The sequence below is a fragment of the Lolium rigidum genome, chromosome 4 (genome assembly GCF_022539505.1).
Source record: "Lolium rigidum isolate FL_2022 chromosome 4, APGP_CSIRO_Lrig_0.1, whole genome shotgun sequence".
Classification (NCBI taxonomy): domain Eukaryota; kingdom Viridiplantae; phylum Streptophyta; class Magnoliopsida; order Poales; family Poaceae; genus Lolium; species Lolium rigidum.
This window is the reverse complement of record NC_061511.1, coordinates 234,499,951-234,526,181: the sequence shown is the minus strand read 5'-3', so window position 1 is coordinate 234,526,181 and position 26,231 is coordinate 234,499,951. Positions and strand designations below refer to the sequence as shown.

General features: G+C 44.5%; 1 protein-coding gene across 1 annotated transcript; it reads right to left on the bottom strand.

Moving 5' to 3' along the window:
• Window positions 1-21,432: 21,432 nt before the first annotated feature.
• Window positions 21,433-25,955, bottom strand: LOC124707287 (pseudo histidine-containing phosphotransfer protein 5-like). Its single transcript, XM_047238946.1, has 6 exons — window positions 23,404-25,955; window positions 22,940-23,070; window positions 22,790-22,858; window positions 22,082-22,153; window positions 21,894-21,966; window positions 21,433-21,763 (listed from the first exon to the last, which is right to left on the bottom strand). The coding sequence occupies exons 1-6, from the start codon at window positions 23,461-23,463 to the stop codon at window positions 21,710-21,712; spliced, it is 459 nt and encodes a 152-aa protein (XP_047094902.1). The 5' UTR covers window positions 23,464-25,955; the 3' UTR covers window positions 21,433-21,709.
• Between the last annotated feature and the right edge of the window lie 276 nt (window positions 25,956-26,231).

Genomic DNA, 26,231 nt, shown 5'->3' with positions numbered 1-26,231 from the left:
CTGAAGGTGGATTATTAGTCATAGACCTCGCACTTGGATTACGGTCTATGTATTATGTTGTAATGCCCATATCATATCTCATAGTAATCATCTTGTCATGTATTGATCGATATTCTGTCAATTGCCCAGCATGTAATATTCCGTAGTTAGGTGACTTGTATTCCGGCTAGGACTCTCTGTGTAAACCCTAGATCCGTGCACCTTTATAAGCCGGATCCCGGGAGCCCTAGAGGGACAACCACAACTCATTGTAACAACGCGAAAGCGCCCAGATAATTCCAGACAAGCAGCATTAGGCCCTGTCATTGTGCAGGTGTTCCGAAGCTGGGTAAATCGCGTACCACCGTCCCGAGGACTCTCCGCCCGATGGCCCTTACTTCTTCTCCCCCTCGTGAGGATCCCTCCTCCGAGGTACTGTCGAATAGGCAATGACAGTTGGTGCCCACCGTGGGGCCAGCGGCGCCTGGAAACCGGAACCGGGAGGGTTCCGCCATGGGAAGCTACGACGACTCTTCATGCATCACCTATGGAACGCCATTCATGAAAAAACTCAATGAAAACCGTCCATATGGATTGTGATAATTCCAAAAACCACAGATGGGAGCCATAAGCACTGTCACCAAAGAAAAAAACTATGTTGTAGTTGGAAATATGCCCTAGAGGCAATCATGTAAGATGATATTTCCGAAGTATATTCATAAGCTATTTAATTATCCTTGAACACTATCAATGTTGTATAATAATTGTTCTAATTGTCCCTAATCAATAAGGATACATATCCTTGACTAGTGTCTGATTCGGGTGATGACTTGGTTCCAGTTATCATGGGCATGAAGATGCCATTCCGATAGTACTAATTATGGTAGAGGAGTTTAACGAATCAGACATGCACATATTGAGACACAACGAGAAAGTTTTGTTTTGTTTTTCTCAAACAATGAAATCCTTAGACCTAAGATGATTGCACGATCCGAGTTGTGGATCAGCCGAATCAGGTTCTAGCAAACATTGTTCTGTAACTGGACAATTATAAAGGTAGAGTTCGGGACGGCTGTGAATCAAGATGCATGACATAGATGAAAAATTGGGATTTTCCCTTCCTACTGAGAGAAATATTATTTGGGCCCTCTCAAGTGATATGATTCGGAAGCATGACCACACGCGACTCGATTAAGAGTTAGCCGAGGAGTTTGTACTAAGAGTTAGTTCACATATTACATATCGAAAAGAGAATTGAGCTATTAAAGGAAAGACAAGCACTCGTCTTTAGTTTGATAAGGTATATCGTGTGGCAAAGGGACTTGGACGAAAGTCACATTGAAAGGTTTGTCTTTACAACTTTCCGCCACTTGAGAACTGGCATATCCTGTTAGGAACCGCTACTGGTTAGCGATCTGAGGCCGAGTTTTCATGGAAACGCATTGGACTCGGAGCTATGACGGAATGATAGGAAGACCAACTCTAGTGGTGTCCATGTGATCATGAATCTACATGGTCACACAGTTAAGGGAAAGGAGCCCACCTGGATTGGAACCACGTGGACTTCCGGGATATGGTCTAGATGGTCCTAAAGAGTTGAGCCCACCAACGAAGGATGGTCGTATATATGGATTCGAAGGGGGGGGGGGGGTTCTCAACCCTAGATTTCACTCTCTACTTCCAAATCGGGCAAGATTGAATCTAGCAGTACACTGATCGTGCTCATCGTGTATGTGTGGATATCGACGCTCGAGACAAAGGAGATCGTGATCCGCGGGAGCTATTTGTTTATGGGATCAGATTGCATTGCCTCGATATGCTACATCAAGTAACACATTTACGCTTCTAGTGGTAATCTTCGTGGCCTACCTCCCCAACTTGATCTTGGGTTACTGCGTAGATTTTTTGTCTACAAGCGTTACATACGTGGGGCAACAATTATAAATAGTATCCAAGGCTACCTTTCACAACAAATTTTTCTTATGTTCTCAATGCATAGATCCAATCAGAACTTCTGTGCCATGATAGATACTCCCTCCGTCCCAAAATGTAAGGCGTCTAAGGACTGTCAAAAATTAAACTTTACTAACGTTGACCAAATATTTAGAAAATATATTTACATCTACAATGTCAAATGGACATATTAAGAAAATATATTTTATGGTGAATCTATTCATGTTGATTCAGTACTGTAAATGTTTATATTTTTGTGTATAAACTTGATCAAACTTAAAAAAATTGACTTTTGACTAATCCTTAGACGTCTTACATTTTGAGACGGAGGGAGTATTTTGTATGTTAATTTTGCCAAAGATATTTCCTAGTTTTTTGAACTCTAGACAAAAGCTTTATTGCATTTATTTTACTGCACCTAAATGCTAGATTGCATTCTAGATTTCTAGTAGCTTTCCTTCCATTTTTATATACCTAATTATAATAAATATATTGATTTATAGAATTTAGATTTTGGTCATCCATAATATCTAGTTCAGTATCAATTATCTAATCAATGGTTGTGAGTTTTACCTCCTATATTTGTAGCCTCTTAATTACACCTATTATAGTTATATTTACTCCCTTATTTTATTTTCATGCATGATTTTTCTTTGTGCCTACATATTTTGTTTTTGTAAGTCATATTATTAATATATATATATATATATATATATATATAATTATATATCTTTGCTCTATAAAACATCAACCCACGATGGGGGAAGACATCCTCACGTGCTTTTTAGAAGGCGAGAAACCCCAGAACGTGGCATGCGGCTGCTTCAACCTCACCAGTGGAGATTTCGAGTATTTGATGTATTTGATCTCAAGATATGCATGTTATCTGAATTTTCTTTTCCGGAGAAAGGTTCTTCATCTAGCATGAAGTGTCTGTGATGATTGATAGGCAGGCGCAACAAATATTATGGGTGTAATATGTTTGAGTTAACATATACTACCTCCATTCTAAAGCTCAAGGCTTATATTTTTTGAAAAAGTTAAACCAAGAAAGTTTGATCAAATATTTAGAATAATCTATCAACAAATGTAATATTTTATAGATACAATATGAAAATATATTTTATTATTTATTTAATGATATTAATTTTGTATTTTGCATGTTAATGATTTTTGGTAAAAACTTAGTCAAACTTGACATAGTTTGATTTTCTAAAAATAATATAAGCCTTAAGCTTTGGGATGGATGTAGTACTAGAATTCTTGGACAACGTACAATTTTCTAATAGTTCTCTTCCAATTGTTATGTGACGATTGAATAACATTGACGATAAGAAGTTGTGTGAAGATTGAATAAAGTTATAGTACAAGCGAATATATTTATATTTATTTTAATGGAATATACATCTTTTTATATTTCGATTGTTCATGCTTTAAGCAAACATTTATAACATATAAGAATTTGAACACTACTAGTTGGTGAAGATAAATACACGAGCCCGATGACCCTAGCAAGATAAAAGCTTGATGCACTATATATGGACGTGTTTGGTAGGCTGCACCAAACCCAACCAGAGTGTTGGATGCAAAAAAGAAGATTGATTGGTTACCTACATGGCACGATACTTAAAAGCACCTCCGAGCCCAAACTAGCCCGTTGCAAGTGATGAGAACATGACACATGCGATGGCTCTAGTGACCCACCGCTCAAACGTGAGTTTGTACAAGATTTGTTCTGCTCACTTTCGTTATGCCTATGTCACCCCATCTCATTTGATCTACATAACGATGCTTCCATTTGCGATGAGGTGTACATAAAAAAGGTACACGTCGAAAACATTATTCCACTTGGCAATAGATTCTGATTAACAGTCGGACACAAAAATATGGTACACGAAGAAGTTTCCAAAATACAATGTATGCAACCAAACAACATAAAAATGTGACTCCAAGCCTAAATGCGCTAGACCAAATCCCAACGGGTCAGGCTATAGGACTACAAGGGAATAAATGCAGGCTAACAAACACGGCCTATATGTATAGGCTATTGCAGTATTCATGTACCAATACATTAGAAGGCATAACTACTAGTACAGAGATACAAACTCATCTCTTCTAGAGCATGTTTGGTTTCTCGCATGGTTTTTCCTGTTTTTCTGATTTGGCCCGCAGCTGCTGCATCAGTGGAAACCGTCGTTGCGCTTGTTTGCGCACTTAGTTTGATTCTCAACAATATGTTTTCGTGCAGTTTCGGTCCAGTGTTTGATAGACTGCACATATTACAAATCTGATATATGGTGGGAAAAATGGCGTTTGGTTATGTGCTATAGATGGCTTATGGTTACCACTTCAAACTTGATGATGTTACCCCCTAACGGCTATGATCTGTATGTTGCAAGAACCATCAGATTAGTAGCAGGTTTCATATACACCTGCGTCCACATTCTAGGGTTCAGATGAACACCCTTGATCAAAAGCTACTTGAGGCTTCGAAAGCCTTTGGAGCAACTAGCTAGGGTTTAACCCCGGATCAAAAGCCACCACATAAGTAGGCATGTTCATCATTGTGTCATGCTTAGTACTAGTAACAGACATAGATAGACAAATACATATGGATAGATAAATAGGGAGGCCGGTGATGTCTACGCACGCTTCTATTTTTGTAGACAGTGTTGGGCATCCAAGTGCAGAGGTTTGTAGAACAGCAGCAAGTTTCCCTTAAGTGAATCACCCAAGGTTTATCGAACTTGGGGAGGTAGAGGTCAAAGATATCCCTCTCACGTAACCCTGCAATTAAGATACAAGAAGTCTCTTGTGTCCCCAACACACCCAATACACTTGTCAGGTGTATAGGTGCACTAGTTCGGCGAAGAGATAGTGAAATACAAGTAATATGAATGATTATAAGTGGTAATTGCAATCTGAAATAAAACTGGCAGCAATCAAACATGTAGCAGAACTGGTTGTAAACGGTGTTTCAATGCTTAGAAACAAGGTCTAGGGTGACAAGGGATTAACTTGTCAATGCCTATGGATTGTAGGCTAGGGTTTAGTTAGAAGTAGAGGGCAAGTAGATCTCGAAGGTTTCAGCCGAAAAGTGCTCGACGATTACGAAAACTAGGGTTTGCAGACAATGATTCGACGACCTCCTCGTCCCTCGACTCCCCCTTTATATAAGAGGTGGAGCCGAGGGTTTCGTTTTGTACAAGTTACAGAGTCCGGGACGGTTTCTAACTCATCCCGCCGCATTTACAAACAACACTTCCTACTACAATTCTACTTTCCTTAATATATCTTGGGCTCTCGAACCTTCTTATTCTTCGGGTAGTGGGCCTTCGTTAAACCCCGGGTACTATCTTTGGCAGGCCCATTTGGGATGCCTATGTCGATAGTCCCCGAGATTTTGCTTGAATCGTAGAATCGGGGAAAATCTCCACCGCTTATTCTTATTCAACAATTTAAACTTTTCTATATTTCTTTATATAAATTTCTATATTGCACAGGGATATTGGTAGTTGGGGCTAGTTCATCCGACGGATCGTGTACTAGTTAACCGCTCTAGTGGCAATCCGCAAAAACCTACTTCAAGATCACGTCCCCGGACATGATCTCGGGATACTCGGTGCAAACTTCGACAGGTGCCGCTTAAGGTCTTACCATTCTGTCGAGTCCCAGTCAAATTTATCGAGTACCTAACGCGTCCGTTAGGATTTTTCTTCGTATCTGTTGATACGGATAAAAGTAGCAGAGCGCAGTCTTCGGCGATGCCACGCCCAGCAGAATGTATCTGGGTCTTACCTTCGCAAATTTGCGGCATTCAGAAATTGATCGCAACTTTGGCGTTCTGAGAATATATTGTCGAGTGCTTTTCCGGCTGTTGGAATGACACATTTTATCGAGTCAAATATGACTTATATTAATCTCCCGATGGGAGTATATGTAGAGTTAATTATAACTCGAAATATACTCTCTTGCTTTTCTATCTTTCTTTCTTTTTCTTTTTATATTTTATCGGGCACGCGAACAGCGTTCCCGATGGGAGTAGCCCCCGAGGCTACAGCCAAGAACTTGTGCTTGGTTGTAGGCTCAACATTTTAGTCCACCTTGTCACTATATTGCCATTATCTCCCAATATTCTTTCTCTTTTTTTTTTATCTATCGGGTGCGCGAACAGCGCTCCCGATGGGAGTAGCCCCGAGGCTGCAGCCAAGAACTTGTGCTTGGTTGTAGGCTCCCACAATTTCTATATTTGCCATAGTCGAAACTTTACTTTTATCGAAGTAGCCCCCGAGCATTTGGGCAAAAACTTGTTTCCGACCAAAGGCTCCCGAAGTATGCAAATAACTTATCCTCGTCGCCATTCTCCTTTTATTTTTCTTGTCGACATATTTTCCTTTGTCAAATTCTCTTCAGCTCTATTAATGGTCGAGATTTTTCTCGCCTTGTGGGTCCATTGTTCCCACCACGTTGACACGTCGTGCAAGTGGGGGACACACGTCCTCCGCTTTTCCCGGCGCACGTTCGGTAACGCCTGTTCCATTCCATCTCCGTAAAAATACCTTTTTACCCTCATATCTACTGGATCTCTTTTCACCACACGATTTCTTCATCCGACGGTTCATTACTTCTCCCGAAGCCTATATAAACCTTTCTTCAACCTCCGTCCACTCCTTCGCTTGCGCCGCACATCTGCTCCCCTCTCGCAAAAACTCCTCTCGCGCCCAACTCTTTCTCGATCTTCCGCACGCACGAATACTACTTTTCCAAAGGCTTGTTGATGCCACCGCGTACGCGACTCACCCGCCACAACGACTCCGGAATCCAAGATGGCCGCCGAGGATCTTGAGTGGGAGAGATCCAAAATCTCCAACCAAGATGTCAATATGCTCGAAGAGGCTCGGCCTCGATGAAGAAGGAAGACGCCATCCGCTTTCCCAGCGAAGAAAGCTACCCCAAGCCTCCAATGGAGTACCGGGTTAGTTTCGTTGATCATCTCATCCGCGACCTCTCTACCCTAATCCATGATTTCCTCCGCGGTCTTCTCTTTGTCTATGGAATTCAGCTGCACCAGCTGACCCCCAATTCCATCCTTCATATTTCTATTTTTATCACGCTTTGCGAATGCTTCCTTGGAGTTGCTCCTAATTGGGCTCTTTGGAAACGCATTTTCTGCCTCCGCCGCAATGGCGCTCACAACGCCACCTACAACATAGGTGGTGTTGTTATCTGTGTCCGCACCGACGTTGATTATTTCGACGTCAAATTTCCTGACTCTGTCCAAGGATGGCGCAAAAGGTGGCTCTATATACACGAAGAAAGTGCCAATTCCGTGGAACACAACATAGTTCCTTTCGACGGAAACGCAAAAATTCAACGCCGCTACTCCTGGGATGCCGAAGCTTCCGAAGAAGAGAAAAAGGCGACAGAAGCTCTTATGTCTCGTATCCACCAGCTCCAAAATACTCGAGGCAAAGAGTTATCTGGTGTCCAAATCACTGCCTACTTTCTTAGGATTAGAGTGCAGCCTCTTCAGGCTCGCAAAAATCCCCTTTGGACGTATTCCGGTGTCAATGACGCCAATAGGCTCTCCAATGATCTTTCTGTGAAGGACTTGGAGAAGCTTATTCGAAGAATTACCTCGCCGAGCAAGAGGGATCCTATTCCTTCCTCTTGTCGCGTGGAACCGTACAGCTCCACCAATCCTCTCCCCGAGGTATTTTGTCTTCTCAAATTTTTATCTTGTTCTGAATTTTCCCTGCATCTCATTGCATTGATATCTCTCTAATTTTCCCTTTGCCGCTATTTTCCTGCAGAATCATCCTACTATGGCTTCCCTTCCTCCTCTTCCTGAGGATGGAGAAGTCGAAGAAATGGGCATTGTTACTGACGACAATCAAGAAGCTCCATCCTTTGTGAATGATCCCGTGGATTCTCGAAAATCTGCGGGATCTTCCGAGGACACTACGTCGGTCCAATCTCCTCCTCCCGCTGTTTCCCCACAAAGGAAAAGGAAGAGGAACGATGTCGAAGATTCCGGCACATCCAAAGCCGATGAAGTTGTTCCTTCTCATCCGAAGGCGACTTATGATCCTTATGTTGCATCCTCGTCAGCTCGTAAGTTACCTTGATTTTCTCTTATTTCCGTAGTCGAAGTTTTTTCTTGTCTTGCTTTTTATGCTATTGATCCTTACTCGCGAGTGATGACGAGGAAGAAGTACCAACTCGTGACGTAGCTCCTCGGACGAGCACGTCACACACTTTAGTTATTTCGGAGAAGCCCGTTGAAGGAGAAGAATCGTCGCCTCCTCAACAAAATGTTGATACATCTACTCCTCCTTCGAGCCCCCTTGTCCCTTCGCCAAAAAGGGCAAGGGTTGAAATGATCATTGAGCCTCCTCCTCAATTGAGCAGCTCTTCGTCGCAGCTCTTGGATGATGTAAGTTTGTCGATGTCTATATTTCTTCTATTTTGCTTTTGTAGACCCTTACTTTTTTTTAATGCCGATGTTTTCCCCTTCGTTCTTCTTCTTTGACAGACCTATGATCAAGGATCTTATCCGCATCGGGTCCCAATTTATTGGGTACCGCGAGTATGCCAGCAGAGCCGAAGGTAATAACTTTTATATTTACTGTTCTTCCTGAATTTTGCTCCTTTTTGTTTGTCGCAATTTTTTGATCTTTCTTTCCCCTTTTTTATCTTGATAGAGAAACTTGCAGAGGCCAACAAGCGTGCCGACGCACTTGCTCACAAACTAGAGCACAGTGAGGCGGCTCGCGAGAAAGCCGAACTTGCCGCTAGCGAAGCTAAAGCTGAGGCTGATGATGCCAAAGCAAAGGCCGCTAGTGTCGAGGAACTGCAGAAAAGGCTCAAAGATGCTGAATCTGCCTTAGACGAGCAGAAAGCTGCACAAGCTGCACGTGAGCAAGGGATCATCAAGCGTTTGAAGTCGCAAAGTCGACGTACGCCGAGTAATATCATCAATCCCTTCTATTTTATTGTACTTCCTGTTTCTTGGTTTTCGACTAATGTTTTGTCTCGTGTGGCAGCCCAAACAAACCAAGATTTTGATCCGGAGAATCCCGTCAATGACCCTCTCCTTGACGCACTTTCTCTTCTGGAGTTTCATGGGCGCGAAATTCGTGAAGGCGTGGCCAATGCCAGTGCAGGTTTGTCGGCGTTGTTCCCCTACTTCTTCCCGAAGAAAGAGGAACCTTCGACTTTCCTTGCCCTTGCCAAGCTTTTCAATTCATCGGAAGACCTTGGACTCGAAGATGCGTCATGAAAATATGAAGGTTGCCGTCGAAAATACCGTTGCCCTGGTTGCTGACAGCCAACAGACTCTTGACTGGATGAAGGTTGGCGACACCGATCAAATAGAACAGTCGAGATGGAAGTCGCTGATTAAGGCGGCCAAGCCCAACACGAAGAAGATCTTGGCGTATCTCGGGATCAAGCCAGCTTCGACTCCTAGCTCCTCGAGGCCGGAGGTCTAGTTGCATGCCTCTTTGTTTTTCCTTTCTCTCGTCTTTTGCTCTTGTCGCCATTTTAGCCTTGGCGAGAATTACTCTGTTAGTCCCCCCGGAGAACTTCCTTTTGTAATGTCCATGTAAATTTTCTAGAAAGTAATGAAATTCCTCTTCGTGCTTTTCATTGATCCCGGGCCTTTCTTTTCCAGCTAATATTTGACAATTACTCGACTACTCCTTGCTCGCTCGCTGCTTCACCTGCCTCTTCCTTCTCGAAGAAAGTACCAGTCGACCATAATCTCCTTGAAAGTTCGTTAGGCGGACATTTGTCGGAAGATTTGCAAGAACTTCGACAACAACTTCAATCTATGAAGAAACAGACGTTGGCCATGATGGAGCAATCTCGGAAAGCATCTGAAGGAGAAAAACTTGCTCTTCATCAAGCCAAAGAAGCTATGGCCGCTAGAGATGCTGCTGTACTGGAAGCAAAAGGAGCCACAACCCGAGAAAATAGTATGCTTGAGCTAATGTCGGAAGCTAGCACAGTATATGTTAGGTACGTTTTTGCGATCTTATGATTCCTTCTCTTTATTTTGCTGTGCTTTTCTTCCAATTTCTTGCCCCGTCGCTTTAACAGTGCTCGGCTCTTGATTCTCGCTGCCGAAGATCGTAGAGTGAATGAGAGAACAAATCTTCTTGTCAATCTTTCCCTTAATCATGGCCGTTTGTTCTCAGGCTACTCCCGAACGAACCCAACAAATTGTTAGGTTCCAAGACCGTGCTTGCCAAGTGCGCGATTTTCTCAGTTTTTGCACGGCGACATTAACCCTTGTCTATAGGAATCTATTTCCGCGAAACGAGGTTCCAAAAACTCTTCCCGAATTATTGGAGGTATTCAGAGATGCTCCCCGCATTCATAATTTTGTGCGGGCTCAACTCACTGCTGGAGCGAGATTTGCCATGATTATGATAAACATCCGTTATCCAAAGTTGGACTCGACGAAGATTGTTGCTCGGTTGCTTGGCCAAGAAAACGCGTCGGAAAAATGATATTGACTCAATCGATGCGATGGTAGCTCCCGTGGCCGAGTCGATGATAGATGAACTTCTTCGGATGGACTCAGAGTTCTTTATCAAGGGTTCTTATGCTGAGCATAAAACAACCAGAGGCTTGTCCGTAGATAGTATCTTGGGATTTAACTGACTTGAATTATATTGGAAACCTTGTCACTCACTCTTTTTTGATTTCCCTCCTCTCTTTTTTATTTTTCCGAGGGAACTTATTGTATATTGCCGAGGCCCTCTATGTTGTTGAAGCCCCCGAGCCTAACTGGGCGGAAGTTGTACTATTTTTTCTCCTTGAAATCTATCTTTTCTGTTGTAATAAGACATCCTTGTTTTTCCCTTTGATGGATTGCCAATCTTCGAGTATCTTTGATGTCGAAGTTCTATATTTATATTGCGAGGTTTTTAGACCAAGGCACTTACGATTTTTGATGTGTACACTATATTTATGATTGCTGGCTTCCGATTTTGTTATATTTGGCGAGGTATTAATGTACCAAGGCGAAATATTTCAGTGAATCTATATTGTATGTATTTTGAGACTTGGGCGTTGAGCCCCGAGCGTGTCGAAAAATAAGAAGTATATCTCCACTATCTTTATTATATTGCAGCACCACGAGCCCGCCTCATTAAAAACCTTTCCCGGCCCCACTCGGTGCCCCGAAAAAGGAAAAGAGTGCGTCCCGAAAACTCGTGGGCGTTTCAAGTACATTGAAGTTTTTACAAGGACTATATTTTAGCTCTAGGCGTAGAACCGCCCGAGTTGCGCCACGTTCCGGGGTTTTGCTCCTCTACCCCTGTCTTCTTGTCCTTTATCCCGTATGCTCCTCCTCCAATTACTTCCGTGACGATATAGGGACCAAGCCATGGTGACTCGAGTTTTTCATGACTTTTTTGCGTGAGCCGAAGAACTAAGTCCCCCACTTGAAAAGATCTTGGCCGCAAACGTCGACCGTGGTAATTCTTCAAGTCCCGTTGATATTTGGTGACCCTTGATAATACTTCGTCTCGAGCTTCGTCGAGTGCGTCTACATCGTCTTCCAATGCTGTCCTTGAAGCTTCTTCATCATATGCTCGTGACTCTAGGGGAGTCGTGCTCTATTTCTATTGGAAGTACTGCCTCCGCGCCATGGACCAGAAAAAACGGGGTTTCTTGTGTCGCCGTATTTGGTGTTGTTCGGATGCTCCACAACACACTTGGTAGTTCTTCAGGCCAGGTATGTCGAGCTTTTTCTAATGGTCCTAACAGGCGTTTCTTGATGCCATTGCAGATAATGCCATTGGCTTTCTCGACCTGCCCGTTGGTTTGAGGATGTGCAACTGACGCAAAGTGCAGCTTGATACCCACTTCTTTGCAGTAATCTTTGAATTCGTTGGATGTAAAGTTACTGCCATTGTCCGTGACGATGCTATGAGGCACTCCAAATCTAAGACGAGGCCTTTTATGAATTTTATCGCGGATGCTCCATCCGGCGAATTTATCGGCTTCGCTTCTATCCACTTTGTAAATTTGTCGACAGACTACTAGCATGTATTCCTTTCCTCCCCGGCCATGATTTGTGTAACTTGCCCACCATATCGAGTCCCCATTGTGCGAAGGGCCACGACAAAGGTATTGGTGCTAGTTCTCGTCGCTGGAGAGTGAGGTTTTGCGGCGAACCTTTGACACGCATCGCAAGTCCTTACTATTTCTTTGGCGTCCTCGATTGCTGTCAACCAGTACAATCCTGCTCGAAAAACCTTGGCTGCGATGGCTCGACTACTCGCGTGGTGGCCGCATATTCCTTCGTGCACATCCTTCAGAATTACTCTTCCTTCTTCGGGTGTTACACACCTTTGCAGAACACCTGAAATACTTCGCTTGTACAGTTCTCCTTTGATCACTGTGAAAGCTTTAGACCGTCTAATTACTCGCCTTGCTTCAACTGGATCGTCGGGTATTTCTTTCCTGAGGATGTATGATACATATGCTTGCATCCAAGGAACCTGTACCATCATCACAAGCTCTTGTTCATCTTCATCCTCCATGGTTTCTGCGAGGGGTGTCGAAGTTTTTTCTTTTTTCTGCACCTTTTTTGGTTTTGTAGATCTCTCCGATATTTCTTCCCAAAACACTCCTGGCGGGACTGGGAGGCACTCGCGACCCGATGTTTGCGAGGACGTCGGCTTCATCGTTGCTCAATCTACTGATGTGGTTTACTTCGCATCCATCGAATAGTTTCTCAAGTTCATTGTACACCTCCTTGTATGCTACCATGCTATCATTGACTGCATCACATTGGTTCATAACTTGCTGGGCCACCAATTGTTAGTCGCCAAAGATTTTTAGCCGAGTTGCACCGCATGCTTTTGCCATCTTCATCCCGTGTATGAGGGCTTCATATTCTGCTTCATTGTTAGATGCGTTAAGGAACGTCATCCGAAGGATATACTTCAATTTGTCGCCTTCAGGTGATATAAGTATGACTCCTGCGCCAGCTCCTTCTACTCTCTTGGACCCATCAAAATTCATGGTCCAGGTTCTCGACAGGTCTGGGGGTCCTGTGTTTTGCAGCTCCATCCACTCTGCGATGAAGTCCGGCAAAACTTGCGACTTGATTGCTTTTCTTTTTTCATACGTGATGTCCCGAGGGGAAAGTTCTATTCCCCAAAGGGAGACACGACCCGTAGCTTCCGGATTGTTCGAGTATATTTGACAAAGGAGCCTCATTGACCACTATGATCGGGTGTGCCGAAAAATAGTGGCGCAATTTTCGTGCTGTTGTGAACACTCCGTATGCTAGCTTCTGGTACTGAGGGTACCTTTGTTTTGACGGTGATAAAACTTCGCTAACGAAGTAAACTGGCCTCTGTACTCCGTGGAGTTTTCCTTCTTCTTCTCTTTCGACAACCAACGCCGTGCTCACCACTTGGGGCGTGGCTGCGATATATAACAGGAGAGGTTCCTTTTCCTTTGGTGCCACCAAAATTGGTGGTGTCGAGATTTTGCGCTTCAAATCTTCGAAAGCTCTGTCGGCTTCTTCGTTCCACTGGAATTTGTCTCCTTGTTTTATCAAAGCGTAGAATGGTAACGCTTTTTCTCCTAGCCTCGGCGACGAATCTGCTCAAAGCTGCGACTCGCCCAGCTTAACTGTTGTATCTCTTTCAACTTTGTTGGCTTTCTCATTGTTACAATAGCTTGTATTTTGTCGGGATTTGCTTCAATCCCTCTTGCTGAGACTAGAAACCCCAAGAGTTCTCCTGCTGGGACACCAAAGGAACACTTCGTCGGGTTCAACTTCAGGCAGAACTTGTTGAGGTTGTCGAACGTTTCCTTGAGGTCCTCTATCAGTGTTGATCCTTCTTTTGATGTTATGACGACGTCGTCGATGTATACTTGCACGTTTTTCCCAATCTGTGTCGCCAAGCACTTCGCATCATCCTCTGATATGTTGCTCCCGCGTTTTTTAGACCAAAGGGCATTGTTCTGTAACAAAACACGCCATAAGGTGTAATGAACGCAGTCTTTACTTCATCTTCTTCTTTTAACCTGATCTGGTTGTAACCAGAATACGCGTCCAGGAAGGAAAGACGTTCGCATCCAGCCGTGGAGTCGATAATTTGATCGATCCTCGGGAGGAGAAAGTGATCCTTTGGACAATATTTGTTGAGACACGTAAAGTCGACGCACATGCGAAGGACCTTAGTGTTTTTCTTTGGCACCATTACGGGATTTGCTACCCATGTGGCTTCTGTGAATATCTCTTTGATAAAACCAGCTTCTTGTAGTCGATTAATTTCTGACAGCATAGCTTTGCGGTTTGGTTCCGAAAAACGCCGCAAAGGTTGTTTGATTGGTCTCGCTGATGGATCCAAATTTAGGTGGTGCTCGGCAAGTTCCCTGGGTACTCCTGGCATGTCAGCCTGGACACCATGCGAAGATTTTCCAGTTCTCACGAAGGAACTCGACGAGCGCGCTTTCCTATGCGATATCCATGTTGTTTGCAATGGATGTCGTCTTTTTTGGGTCTGTCGGGTGAATCTGCACCTCCTTAGAATTTTTCTCTGTATTGAAAGTAGATTCTTTATTTGGCCTTCCAACGTCTGGCAGTACGTCGTAATCAGTCATACTTTTCGACGCCAAATACTCAGCTTGCATCCCGAAAGTTTCTGATAACCGATGGAAATCCTTGTCGCACTTATCTGCTAAGGCGAAGCTCCCTTTGACTGTGATTGGTCCCTTGGGTCCAGGCAATCTCCACAACAGGTATGTATAGTGTGGTACTGCCATAAATCTAGCATATGCTGGTCGTCCCAACAAAGCGTGGTACTGCGATGGAAAATCCACGACTTCAAACTCCAGTTTCTCGATTCTATAATTTTCTCGGGTTCCAAACCGAACGTCGAGGTTGATCTTCCCCAATGGGTAACTTGGTTTCTCCGGTGTGATGCCGTGGAACCTTGTGTCCGTTGGCTTCAGGTTTGCTAAGGATATGTTCATCTTCCTCAATGTATCCGCATACATAAGGTTTAAGCTCGCTGCCGCCATCTATGAATACTCGGGAAACGTCAAAACCCGCAATAACCGGCCGCGTAATAAGTGCTGACCGCCCGGTCGAGGAACTTGCTCGCGGGTGATCCGCTATTGTGAAGCCGATGTCTTGCCCCGACCAATTGAGGTACTCAACCGTTGGTGGAGGCATTTTCTCCGCCATGAACACCTGTCTCGAGATTACTTTTTGAGTTCTGTTGGACGGCCTTCCCTTCTGAATCATCGACACCGCTCCGTTTGAGTTAGGATCAACGTAAGGTGGTGGTGGAGGTGCTGCCGCTATTCTGAGCTGATGCCGATTGTCGTCTGTAATCGCGGGAGGTGGCGGTAGATGAACTTCGCTCCTGGGTTCCCGAGGGTTTCTCTGTGCTGCTCGAGCGTGAGCGTTTCTCGCGTATCTGAACATTGCCTGAAAATTTCGACAGTCTTTCTGCAGGTGCCCTGACTGTCTTTTCCCGTTGCTGTCGAGGAAGAAGTGCATTTGGCATGGTCCGTTCAGCATTTCTTCGGGGGACACGAAAGGTCTTGGAAACCTCGGCCCACTATTTTGTCTGTTGCGGGAGTCATCCCTATTATCGCTTCGCTGCTCATTGCTTCTCTGATAATCATCTCTGTTGTTTCCTCCTGTGTTTGCCCGAAATCCTGCCGAAATTTGCCCCGGGGCGTCATAGTTTGGATACTGCCGAGGAAATCGTCGCCTCGATTGATAATTTCGACCACGGTCCTCCTCTGGCGACCTGTGTCGTTTATTGTGGACAGCGTCTTCTCCGTCTGCCCATCTATTTGCTATCTCCATCAACGCGGATACTGTTTTTGGATTGGTCCTTCCCAAGTCCTCGACAAAATCTCCACGCCTGATTCCCGCGACAAACGCATCTATTGCTCTCTCGTCAGATATATTTTCTCGCCGAGTTTTTTATGATGTTCCACCTTTGGATGTATTTTCTCATTGACTCATCTGGCTTTTGTCGACACGCTCTCAGCTCTTCTAACGACGCGGGTTTTTTGCACGTGGACCTGAAGTTTTTGACGAATACGTCCTCGAAGCTTTCCCAGCTGTCGATAGACCCTGGCGGAAGTTTTTTGATCCAAGATCTTGCGGCTCCACTTAAGTGCACTTGAATACTTTGCATGGCTGTTGCTCTAGTTCCTCCAGTTAACTTCACTGTCTCGAGGTAATCAACTAGCCAGTCCTCTGGATCTTGCAGGCCGTCGAACTTTTTGAAGTGATCAGGCAACTTAAATCCCGACGGGACTCGAGTTTTTCGTACTCTCCTTGTGAAGCACGGCAGGCCGCACATATCCTCGTCGTTAAGCTCCGGGGATTGCCGATGATCCCTTCGCTTTGTCTCGCTCTATCGACCCTTGCTTGTGCTCCCGTGTCTCTTGCTCCGCTTGGTCCTTCGAGAACCGCCGCTGTTGCCGCTGCAGGTCGTGGACTATTTTGCCTTGCCGCTCCTTCGGGAGGCGTTGCTACGAACGCCGTCCCCATAGCTCCAACCCTCGCTAACGCCATATTGTATAATGTTTCCCTTGGATCTCCCGGGGGTGGCCTGGATGCGAGGATGTAAGCTTGTGTCGCCATATACCCAGCTTCCGGTGTCTTAGGGATAATATTTCCTCTTGTATCTATCGACATAAAGGACATGTCGAGGTTTTGAACCAAGTGCTCTCTTTCCGCTTCGGGTATGTGTTGTAACCTTGATCTTCCTCTCGTTCCGAGCCTCCCTGTGGCTATCACCCGAAACTCTAGATTGTCCACTTAGATCTGCCCTTCTCCTCGCTGGATGCGTAGCTGCCTCCTTTCTCCCGTTCAACTCACTGTCTCGTTTTTCTATTTCTCGAGCAGTTCGTGCGAGCCTATATTGATAAGCTTGCGGTTCTTGAGCTGTAGCTGTTGTCGTCATTGGCTCCGAACCATCTAGGGCTTTTGCAGCTCTATCCCAGTGCTGCTTGCGGAAGTTGAACTCGACACGTGGTGTGGGCCCATCATATTTAGTGCCCATACCTCTCCTTAGATCCGAGGGATCGACATATGGATTCCCCAAATCGTCGAAAGCCTCCGATGTTTCTTCTTGATTTTCGATAGCATAAATCCGATGATATTTTGTACTCGGATCTATGTTAGGTTTGGTGACATCATTGTTGAGATTGATGAAGACCTTGCCCACCGTGATGGATTTGTCGATGAAGTCGTAACTCGTCGACATCGCTTGAGCCATCGCTTATATATGAGTCCGCAGATGACTCAAACGATGTGTCGCCGAAGATCTTGGCGAGTTTCTCTCTTGCTCGATATCGACGTAACGTGTTGCCGAAGTTTCTTCTTCTCGACTCAGCTTGACGATGCATAGCTTGAAAAATCGGAATCGACCGCCGACGATCCCGACGAAATCGGAATTTCGACACGATACGATCCTTCCTTCTCGACGCGAAAGTGAAACCTTCCGAACGTCATCTCCATGGGCTCCGCCGTATACGCATATGCATCCAAACGGGAGGGTGGGTGAGGAACAAAATCAACAAGACCAACGAGCGATCCGTTTACCTCGATCCATAGTGTTGCTTCCGATTGACGATGTCGAAGATCTTGAACGTGCCATCGAGATCGGATCCTTACGCCTCTAATTCCCACGGACGGCGCCAATTGACAAGGGATTAACTTGTCAATGCCTATGGATTGTAGGCTAGGGTTTAGTTAGAAGTAGAGGGCAAGTAGATCTCGAAGGTTTCAGCTCGAAAAGTGCTCGACGATTACGAAAACTAGGGTTTGCGTACAATGATTCGACGACCTCCTCGTCCCTCGACTCCCCCTTTATATAAGAGGTGGAGCCGAGGGTTTCGTTTTGTACAAGTTACGGAGTCCGGGACGGTTTCTAACTCATCCCGCCGTATTTACAAACAACACTTCCTACTACAATTCTACTTTCCTTAATATATCTTGGGCTCTCGAACCTTCTTATTCTTCGGGTAGTGGGCCTTCGTTAAACCCCGGGTACTATCTTTGGCAGGCCCATTTGGGATGCCTATGTCATAGGGATCTTACTTTCAGTAGTGGACACTCTCAACAATATTATCATAATTGAATACATAAATATCATCTCTTCACTATGCTACTCTGAATCACTCTCCGGTTGGATAACGAACACCAATTCACCGCGTAGGGCTGCAAAAGCACTCCTTAAAGTTCGCGTTCCAAACCTAGGGACACCCCACTCTGTCACTTTGAGCATCCAAAGATAGTACTAACAAATACCACAATTTCATAGAGACATCCAACTCAAATTATAACTCATGATAAATATTTCTGTAATCTTTAGCCTAAGAGACACACACGATGCGCACACTGTCATCTTCACACCGTGGGACAAGGTGTCTCCAGAGATCACAATAATAAAACCACTTGAGTAGCATAATAGATGAAGAGTAACATCTACTTATTCAACTAGATTACAAAGCTCATGATCACATAAAGATCACACCATGGGAGAGAGAGATAAACCACATAGCTACCGGTAAAGTCCTCAGCCTCGGGGGAGAACTACTCCCTCCTCATCATGGGAGTCACCTACAACGATGAAGATGGCGGTGTAGTCGATGGAGATGGCTTCGGGGGCAATTCCCCATCCCGGCAGGGTGCCGAAACAGAAATTTATGTCCCCCGAAACTTGTTTCGATGGCGGCGGAGCTACGGAAATTTTCGTGGTTGGAGACTGATTGATTTAGGGTTTTCGCGTCGGGAGCAATATATAGGCGAAAGGGCGATGTCGGTGGGCGCCCGGGGGCCCCGCACCATGCCTAGGCGCGACCGGGGGGGCCGCGCCTAGGGGTGGTGCGGCCACCTCCCGACTCTTCACCGTCTCCCCTTTGAACTCCTTTTCGTGACAGGAAAATAGAAACTTTGGCTTTTGTTTCGTCCAATTCCGAGAATATTTCCAGAACAACTTTTCTGAAATACAAAAACAGCAGAAAACAGGAACTAGCACTGTGACATCTTGTTAATAGGTTAGTTCTCAAAAATGCATAAAAATACCACGAAGTGTAAACAAAACATATAGCAATTGGTGTAAACACAAGCATGGAGCATAAAAAATTATAGATACGTTTGCAACGTATCAGCCGACGACTAGCCATGGTCAGGGCAGACGTAGGTCTTGGTGTGCTTATAGATGTTCATCTTCAGGCTGAAAGCCTTGATCTTGAACTCCAACACATCATCACGCTTCAGGTCGTACTTGGATACGACCGCCGACCAGTTCCTCCCCACTCCCCAGTACTTACAGTGGAGAAATCCGGTGTTGCAGACGTCGATGATGACCTAGGAGCCCGCGAGGAAGCTCCCAGAGTTTTGGACGAAAGCGGTCGCGACAGGGGCGCCGGCGGAAAAATCCCAGCCAACTCGGCAAGGGTTGGCCCAACGACCTCTCGGCAGCCGCACTCGAGGTCCCAACCTCCGATGAGGCTGCCGTTTGCGTGCCCGCCAACTGATTGGCAATAGAGCTCTCAGAGCCTTCGCCAAATCGAAGTCGCTTGCCATGCCTAGCCTTTGGATCTGGTTCGTTGCTCAATGCTCCTGCGCCGACTGATTGAGCACAGCGAGGGGCTTCCACGATGGAGGCGAGGGTGGAGGAATGCCAGCCATGGCGGGCGGAGGTGAGTGGTTTTTGAGCGGTGAAGGGAGTAGAGTGGGGAGTTAACGCGGAACGTCCCGTCTCCCGCGCTTTCCAAAGGGTGTAGATGAGAGAGCACGTTGCGCTCGTCACAGCTTGCACGCGCGACAATAGCCGAATCGAGTGTGCCTGGCGGGCCAACATTTAAACTGCTTTAAAACTCGTACGGTGCAGAAAAACGATACGGGCATGCCTACCAAATGGGCTGAATCTTCTCCACGCGTGCATGAAACTACTTCGCGAGCAACCAAATTCGCTCCTAGGAAATCCTTTTCCTGGATATGAAATCTCATCTATGGAATTGGGTATCAGCTAGCCAATGCTCAAAGCAGTGCGGCCTTCTATCCGAGCAGAGTCACAGAAAAATAACTGACGGCGTCAAATTACAATTAGAGGTCCATACGGCGTGCGCGGCACCCACTTTTGAAGCCTCCATTCGTCGGGGCCCACTTGATGGCCGGCACGTCGGATACTAGTGCTGACGACGTCAAACAATTGAATCGTGCTCCCGCCAGGGCGGCCGCTCGGGAGTAAACTACCGGAGTCAAAGTACTTGTACTATACGCTCTTCATCTTGAAGATGGTTACAGCAATGGGAAATTAATTCATTTCCCTCAGTAAACTCTCACAGTCTCACGCTTCAGAGAAGTGAGCGCGACAGTTTGTGGAACAATTCATTGACAGGAATCGGCACGGTTTCCACGTCCCAAATGATCATAAAGCCGAGTGCATTTTCAGATGAATTCCCATGTCCCAAATGGTCCTACCTCGGTCGGCCTTCCCCAGTGGTTGCGACTTCAGAGTCAGGCTAGAAAAACACTACTGACGATTTTTTAGACTTCGCAGTTCCGCATAGTGAGTTAGATACTCTAATGCTCGGTAGCTCGGTCGTGTCCATCACAGAGATTTCACAACTATTCCCAGTTAGCTCAGTAATGTCCATCAAACCTTTGATTACATCCATCGCAACCCCTCAGCTGCCCTAACACTCCTAGGTCCAGCCTACCGCATCATCAGTGCTTACCGACACACACCACACGCACCGCAATGAGCCATCTGCTCACAGCATGCTTCTTCTCCAGGACGGTTTGGTTCGAGGTCCTTACGTGGATCCGATCCACCTCAGGCCCTCCCACGGTTGAGGGTGACTTCGCGGAGTGGTGGTCGCAGGCGGTGCGGACCGTCCCTCGCTAGCTGCGCAAAGGCACTTCATCGGTTATCATGCTTACGACATGGTGGATCTGGAAGCATCGGAACGCGGTAGTCTTTGACAACATGCGACCTTCGGCGACATCCTTGTTCAACGACTTAGCGGCCGAGGCGCGGCAATGGACGGATGCGGGAGTCCGGGGTGTGCGCCAGCTAATTCCCTAGATTAGTTTTTTCCTTTTCCTTGGATCGAGTTGTACGGCGTGTTGCGTCCATGCTTGGACTTGTACATAAATTCTTCTTTATCTATCAATGCATCGAAACGCAAGGCTTTTGTGTTTCCAGAAAAAAACTCTGGACAATGATCTGTCGCAGTCTGGATGACAGTTCAGACAAAACAAGGGCAGAAGAAATCTCACCGGGCAAACATCCACAAGCCTGAAGAGAAAGAAGAAGAAAATGCTAGCAAGCTCGGTTGATTTTATTTAACGCATATAAGCGCAGCATGATACAAATGTGAGACTATTATCGCCACGTGACACCAATAGCTCTGGACAACCATCCATCGCAATCTGGATGATGATCCCACAGTGCAAACATTCACAAACTTGAAGTAAAATAAAACAAAATGCAAGCTCGCTCCATTTTATAAATCGCATATAAGCGCAGACATGACACAACACAATATCAGACTATTTATTATCACCACAGGACACCAATAGGCCGCCCTTGATTATATGATATCTTTTCTTTAAATGAAGATTATATGATAGTATCTTGTAGGCATTAACTTGCACCCACAGCATCACCAAGCATGCCTCCTGTCATGAGTCTTTTATTCACCGCATCCCAATACTGGCATGCCTGCTTGTGTGAGCGCCAAGGGGGCCAGCTGCTTACTTGCCTCCAGACCTGGTTGCAGTCCTGGCAGGACCGGCTTGTCGCAGAAGCTGCTTGTAGACATGCCATGTTATTAGAACACACAGCGATATCGGATAGGCACCGTGTGGACATGCCATGTTATTAGAACACATGGCTAGATAGGATAGGCACGACGAAGCTGGGGATGGCAAAGGTTACCTGGAAGTACGACTCCAGCTTCTGCCTAAGGATAGCATGCTCCCTCTTCACTTTCTGGAAAGATCTCCTGCAGCTGTATAACAGACATAGAAGATGTGTTAGTGAGGAACTAATTATATTTCCGATACAAGATCACATGTCAACATGTTAACCAAGAGATAGAGAGAGAGAAAGAGAGAGACGGATACCCTTCAGCATTTTCTTCTCCACAGCTGTTCCTGAATAATGTGCACTCATTGTTCATCTTAGAAGCGCCAATGCTGTGACAAGTGGTATTATGTTAAGCCCAAAGCACTTCAGTTGGAATGGACGCACGTGATCAGTAATGCACGAATAAAAGCACAAGTCTCTGCAGTAGCAGATCTTTGTAAGAAAAATCTATTCTGTACATTCATCGAGCTTCTAATGCATTAGCAGGGTACTAAACAGAGGTACTTCAAGTAGAACCAAAGCGTAGAAGCATGAATCCTACAGGAGCTTTCTGCCTGGCTCATAAAGAAAATAGTCGACGACTCGTTTTTCCTATCCATAAATGTGTTGTTAGATTACAATATTGAATCTAGTCAAAGATTCAGATTAGGTTCGCTGCAAAACTATGGGAGATAATGTGAAACTAAAAAGTTCTCATCTTTCACCCATGAAACCGACCTTGGACATGTGTGGCTCTCCTTAAACAGGTGAGGGCTTTCTAATCCAAGTTGGGCAGTTTGTTGGGGAAAAAAGCAGGTTTTTCCCTCCCCCGCAGAATAGGTAATCAATACTAGGCAAGAACTTGCCTAAAAGGGCAACAAAATTAAAGCCTGAGTCAATCACCCCCACTTTATGTCACATAGGCGTGCAACATTTAATCATCTATTGCCTAAAAAAGATATTCAAAAGCAACTGTTCGGGCATACCTAAAACAACTTCCTTTTAGTTGCTGCATGTGTGCATCCCATCTATTGAAATCTCCCGGGTACTTCTCCCTGCAGGATATTATATTTACCAACATCAATACAGCTGAATGTGCAATTGAACACCAAGTTTATAAAATTGCCATTGCTTACATAGCTTGCTCAATATTTGACACTAGTCTTGCCGAGTCCTTAAAGAACAAGGAAACCACTTCTTCTGCAAAATTAGGGCTAGCTTCATCCTGCAAGTCCTCGACCTGACAAAATTGCTCATCCAAATACCCCTGTTATCATAATGCTTAGCTAAATCAGCAAATATTCATACCAACAGATATTAAAATAAGTTAAGTAGCCGAAAAATGAGATTCATAAAATGGTAAAAAATGCATATCTTAATTCTTAAAACATTGCTGCACATAAAAGTATGTTTGGAACTTGAGCTCTACATGTTGAAAAACTTATTCAATGTTTTGTGCTTCATTCAAATTCCTCTAAGGTGTGTCAAAGTTTGCATCCAGAGGTGCCAACTGAAAATCTTGTTTTGGCCCCTAAAAGTACATACTTGTATTATTGACTCAACTACAATGCTCAAGGTTTGAGATGAACAGAGCACATGCCTGATCAAAGAGGCTTCTTTTCAAGGATGCTGCTTGGCGTCGCAAATTAGCATACTCCATTTATGAGTATTGAATGATGGGAAAAGAGAGAAGGCAGAGGCCTTAAAGGTGGGAGACAAGCACAAAATGCATATGCAACTGCTTGATCACTTCTGTTGTACAGAGCTGAATATGAGGTTGTTTATATAGCACCGAAGGTTGTCACTATTCCTCCACCAACATAAGTGGAAGCGAAGATATTTTAAAATTCTGACGGCAAAGCTTATCATCTCACATATGCAAATGATTTTGTTGCCAACGTGTGCAAAAGACATTTTTGAAAATGACCTGAACAGCTATAGACTGTGATGCTCCTCAAAATGCATTTTGTGTGCCCTTGGTGTGCAGAAACTGTAACCTTTCCTTTTTAAAATATGAAGATAAATTAATTATTCAATCCAAAAAGATACATTATTTTTACTTGGCACAACATAATCTATACAAATTTGACATCTAATAACCTAAAGAAAATATTTAATTAATCTTCACAAGAAGGTTAAAAGGTCACGTAATCTGATACAGGTCTTCATGTGACAACTTCCGATAGGTCCTAAATTCCTAACAGCTCTCTCAAGCCTTGATGTCATCAAACTGAAATTTTGAGAAGAAAGAAACAATGCCCATTCATTGAGGGCAAAACAAAACATAACTCTCTTTTCATGGTGAGTAACATTTAGATGAGTTCATGTATACATGCCTAAGTCTGGAATGCTAGACTTCGCAAAATCAAGACAATGAACAAAAAAGAATATTATTTCATCAGATATAATGTTTCAGATGACGGCTCATTCTTACAGGAAACGAACATGTGTCAAGTATGGATATATGAATTGTTCTAATACAGGAGATTTTCTAGAGCGACACGTCGGACATAAGAGGAGGATACAACAGGACTAGTGTTAGTGCATCTCAATGTTCAAGCATAATGTGGTGATAAAACCATCGAGAACGACAGAGAATTCGAATAGGTCTAAGATATGCCTACTTTGTGCACAGCCAAAAGAAAGCTGGCGAAAGAAAACGATTTCAATAGCTCATTCTAACAGTTACAGACCAAGACTCTCTCAAATCACTGGACCACGTGGCACAATGCTTTGCCAAAAGGAGCTAAAATAGATTCATTCAGTGATTGGTCCAATGAATGATCTTCACCGCCCTTCAATGAGCATCACATCTTGATAAGAGAATCTGACGTGGAATGAAATAACAAAAAAAGAATCCTATTGATCGGAAAATAGAACTAAAAAGAGAGAACATTCCATGCAAACTGAACTGCCATAGCACTTGGTCATAAAACAGGAGTATGAGATGAGTTACATATAGCAGTTGCTACCTTCCCTAGATGTTGCACGCGTTTATATAAATATCCTACATCATGGTTTCACTATTCATCCTTGCAGCGGCATCGCTCTCCCTTTACATACAGAACATTCACATGACAACATCCTCCTATAAGAGCCTGTGAGGCCTCAACGCGCAATGGGCGATGAAACATCTCCTTAGAGCAACAGGCAAAGGATAATAAAATTATGTCTGAAAGCCACATTCAAGACAGTGTAACTAATACACGGTCCATTTGTTGCATTTGGAAGACAAGAATGACATCCAAAAAATTATAATTCAAATGTAAATCTGTAACAAATGTGTTGTACCCAGTAATATATGACATATGAAGTCATGCTGGCACTTCATACATGACTTGTACATCAGTTCTTAAGTATTCCCTCCGTCCCAAAAAGGATATCTAAATTTGGATATATCCATACACTAAATCGTGTCTACGTGTACATCAGTTCTTAAGTTATCTTTATACTGCATATGACAGGGTGCACATAAGGTGATGGTTGCTACTTACTGTTGACAGAAACAATTCAGATAACTGGTACCCAACATTTGAGATCACACTAAAGTTCTTTTAGCATTTTAGAATATTAAGTGAAAGGTTTTCCAGGAAGCTAGCATGTCTCAAGAAGTTTTGCACACGTCCTCTCAGAGGCAACGAACACCATACCTGAGATAGGACCAGCATACTATGATGAGATCCTTTAATCGTGGCGACATAACATACCATGTACATGGCATATATATCTATATCCTCTTGCGTTACTTTGTCTATCAATGGCTTATATCAGTTGAGAAAAAGGATCAGCATGCTATTAAAAGTAACGACAAATGCACCTCCCTAAAATAAATCACAAAGTGCATAACCTTGACAAGACCAACAGTACACTTCAGAAGCTCTAGATTAGCAATCAATCTGTGTAATTCCACTAACTTCCCTAGTTGTATTACCAACAACTCCAAATTCTAAACAATAAAGTAGTAGTATTAACTAGAAACACATAATGCACAATTTTCCAATCCTTGCTGGGCAGTTCATACAGTATGCTTCTAATGGGATCACAACCTAGTAGCTCAGCAAAATGGCAAAATATATTAGTACATACTTGGATAAACGACGTAAACAAGAAAACACAAGTTGGGCCAATCTCTGTCAAGGGCAGTAGCGGGCAACGCATGTCGCGTGGATACACTACCTCTTTTTAGATATGTCGATTCCGTGCCCACTCTCCCCCCTAGTGACGGCACGCCCTGATCTGATTGGGGCTGGCTGGGCAAAGCCGCGCTGATGCCTACACCCGAGCGAGGATTGGCGGAGCGCGCGATTCTTCGACGGGAGCCTAGCGTCCCCAATTTGCCGCGCCAATCCCTGCTCGAATCGGAACAAATCAGCGTGGCTGAACCAGCGCCGTGAACAGGCAAAATAATCGCTGGCAGCGCTGGCGCAG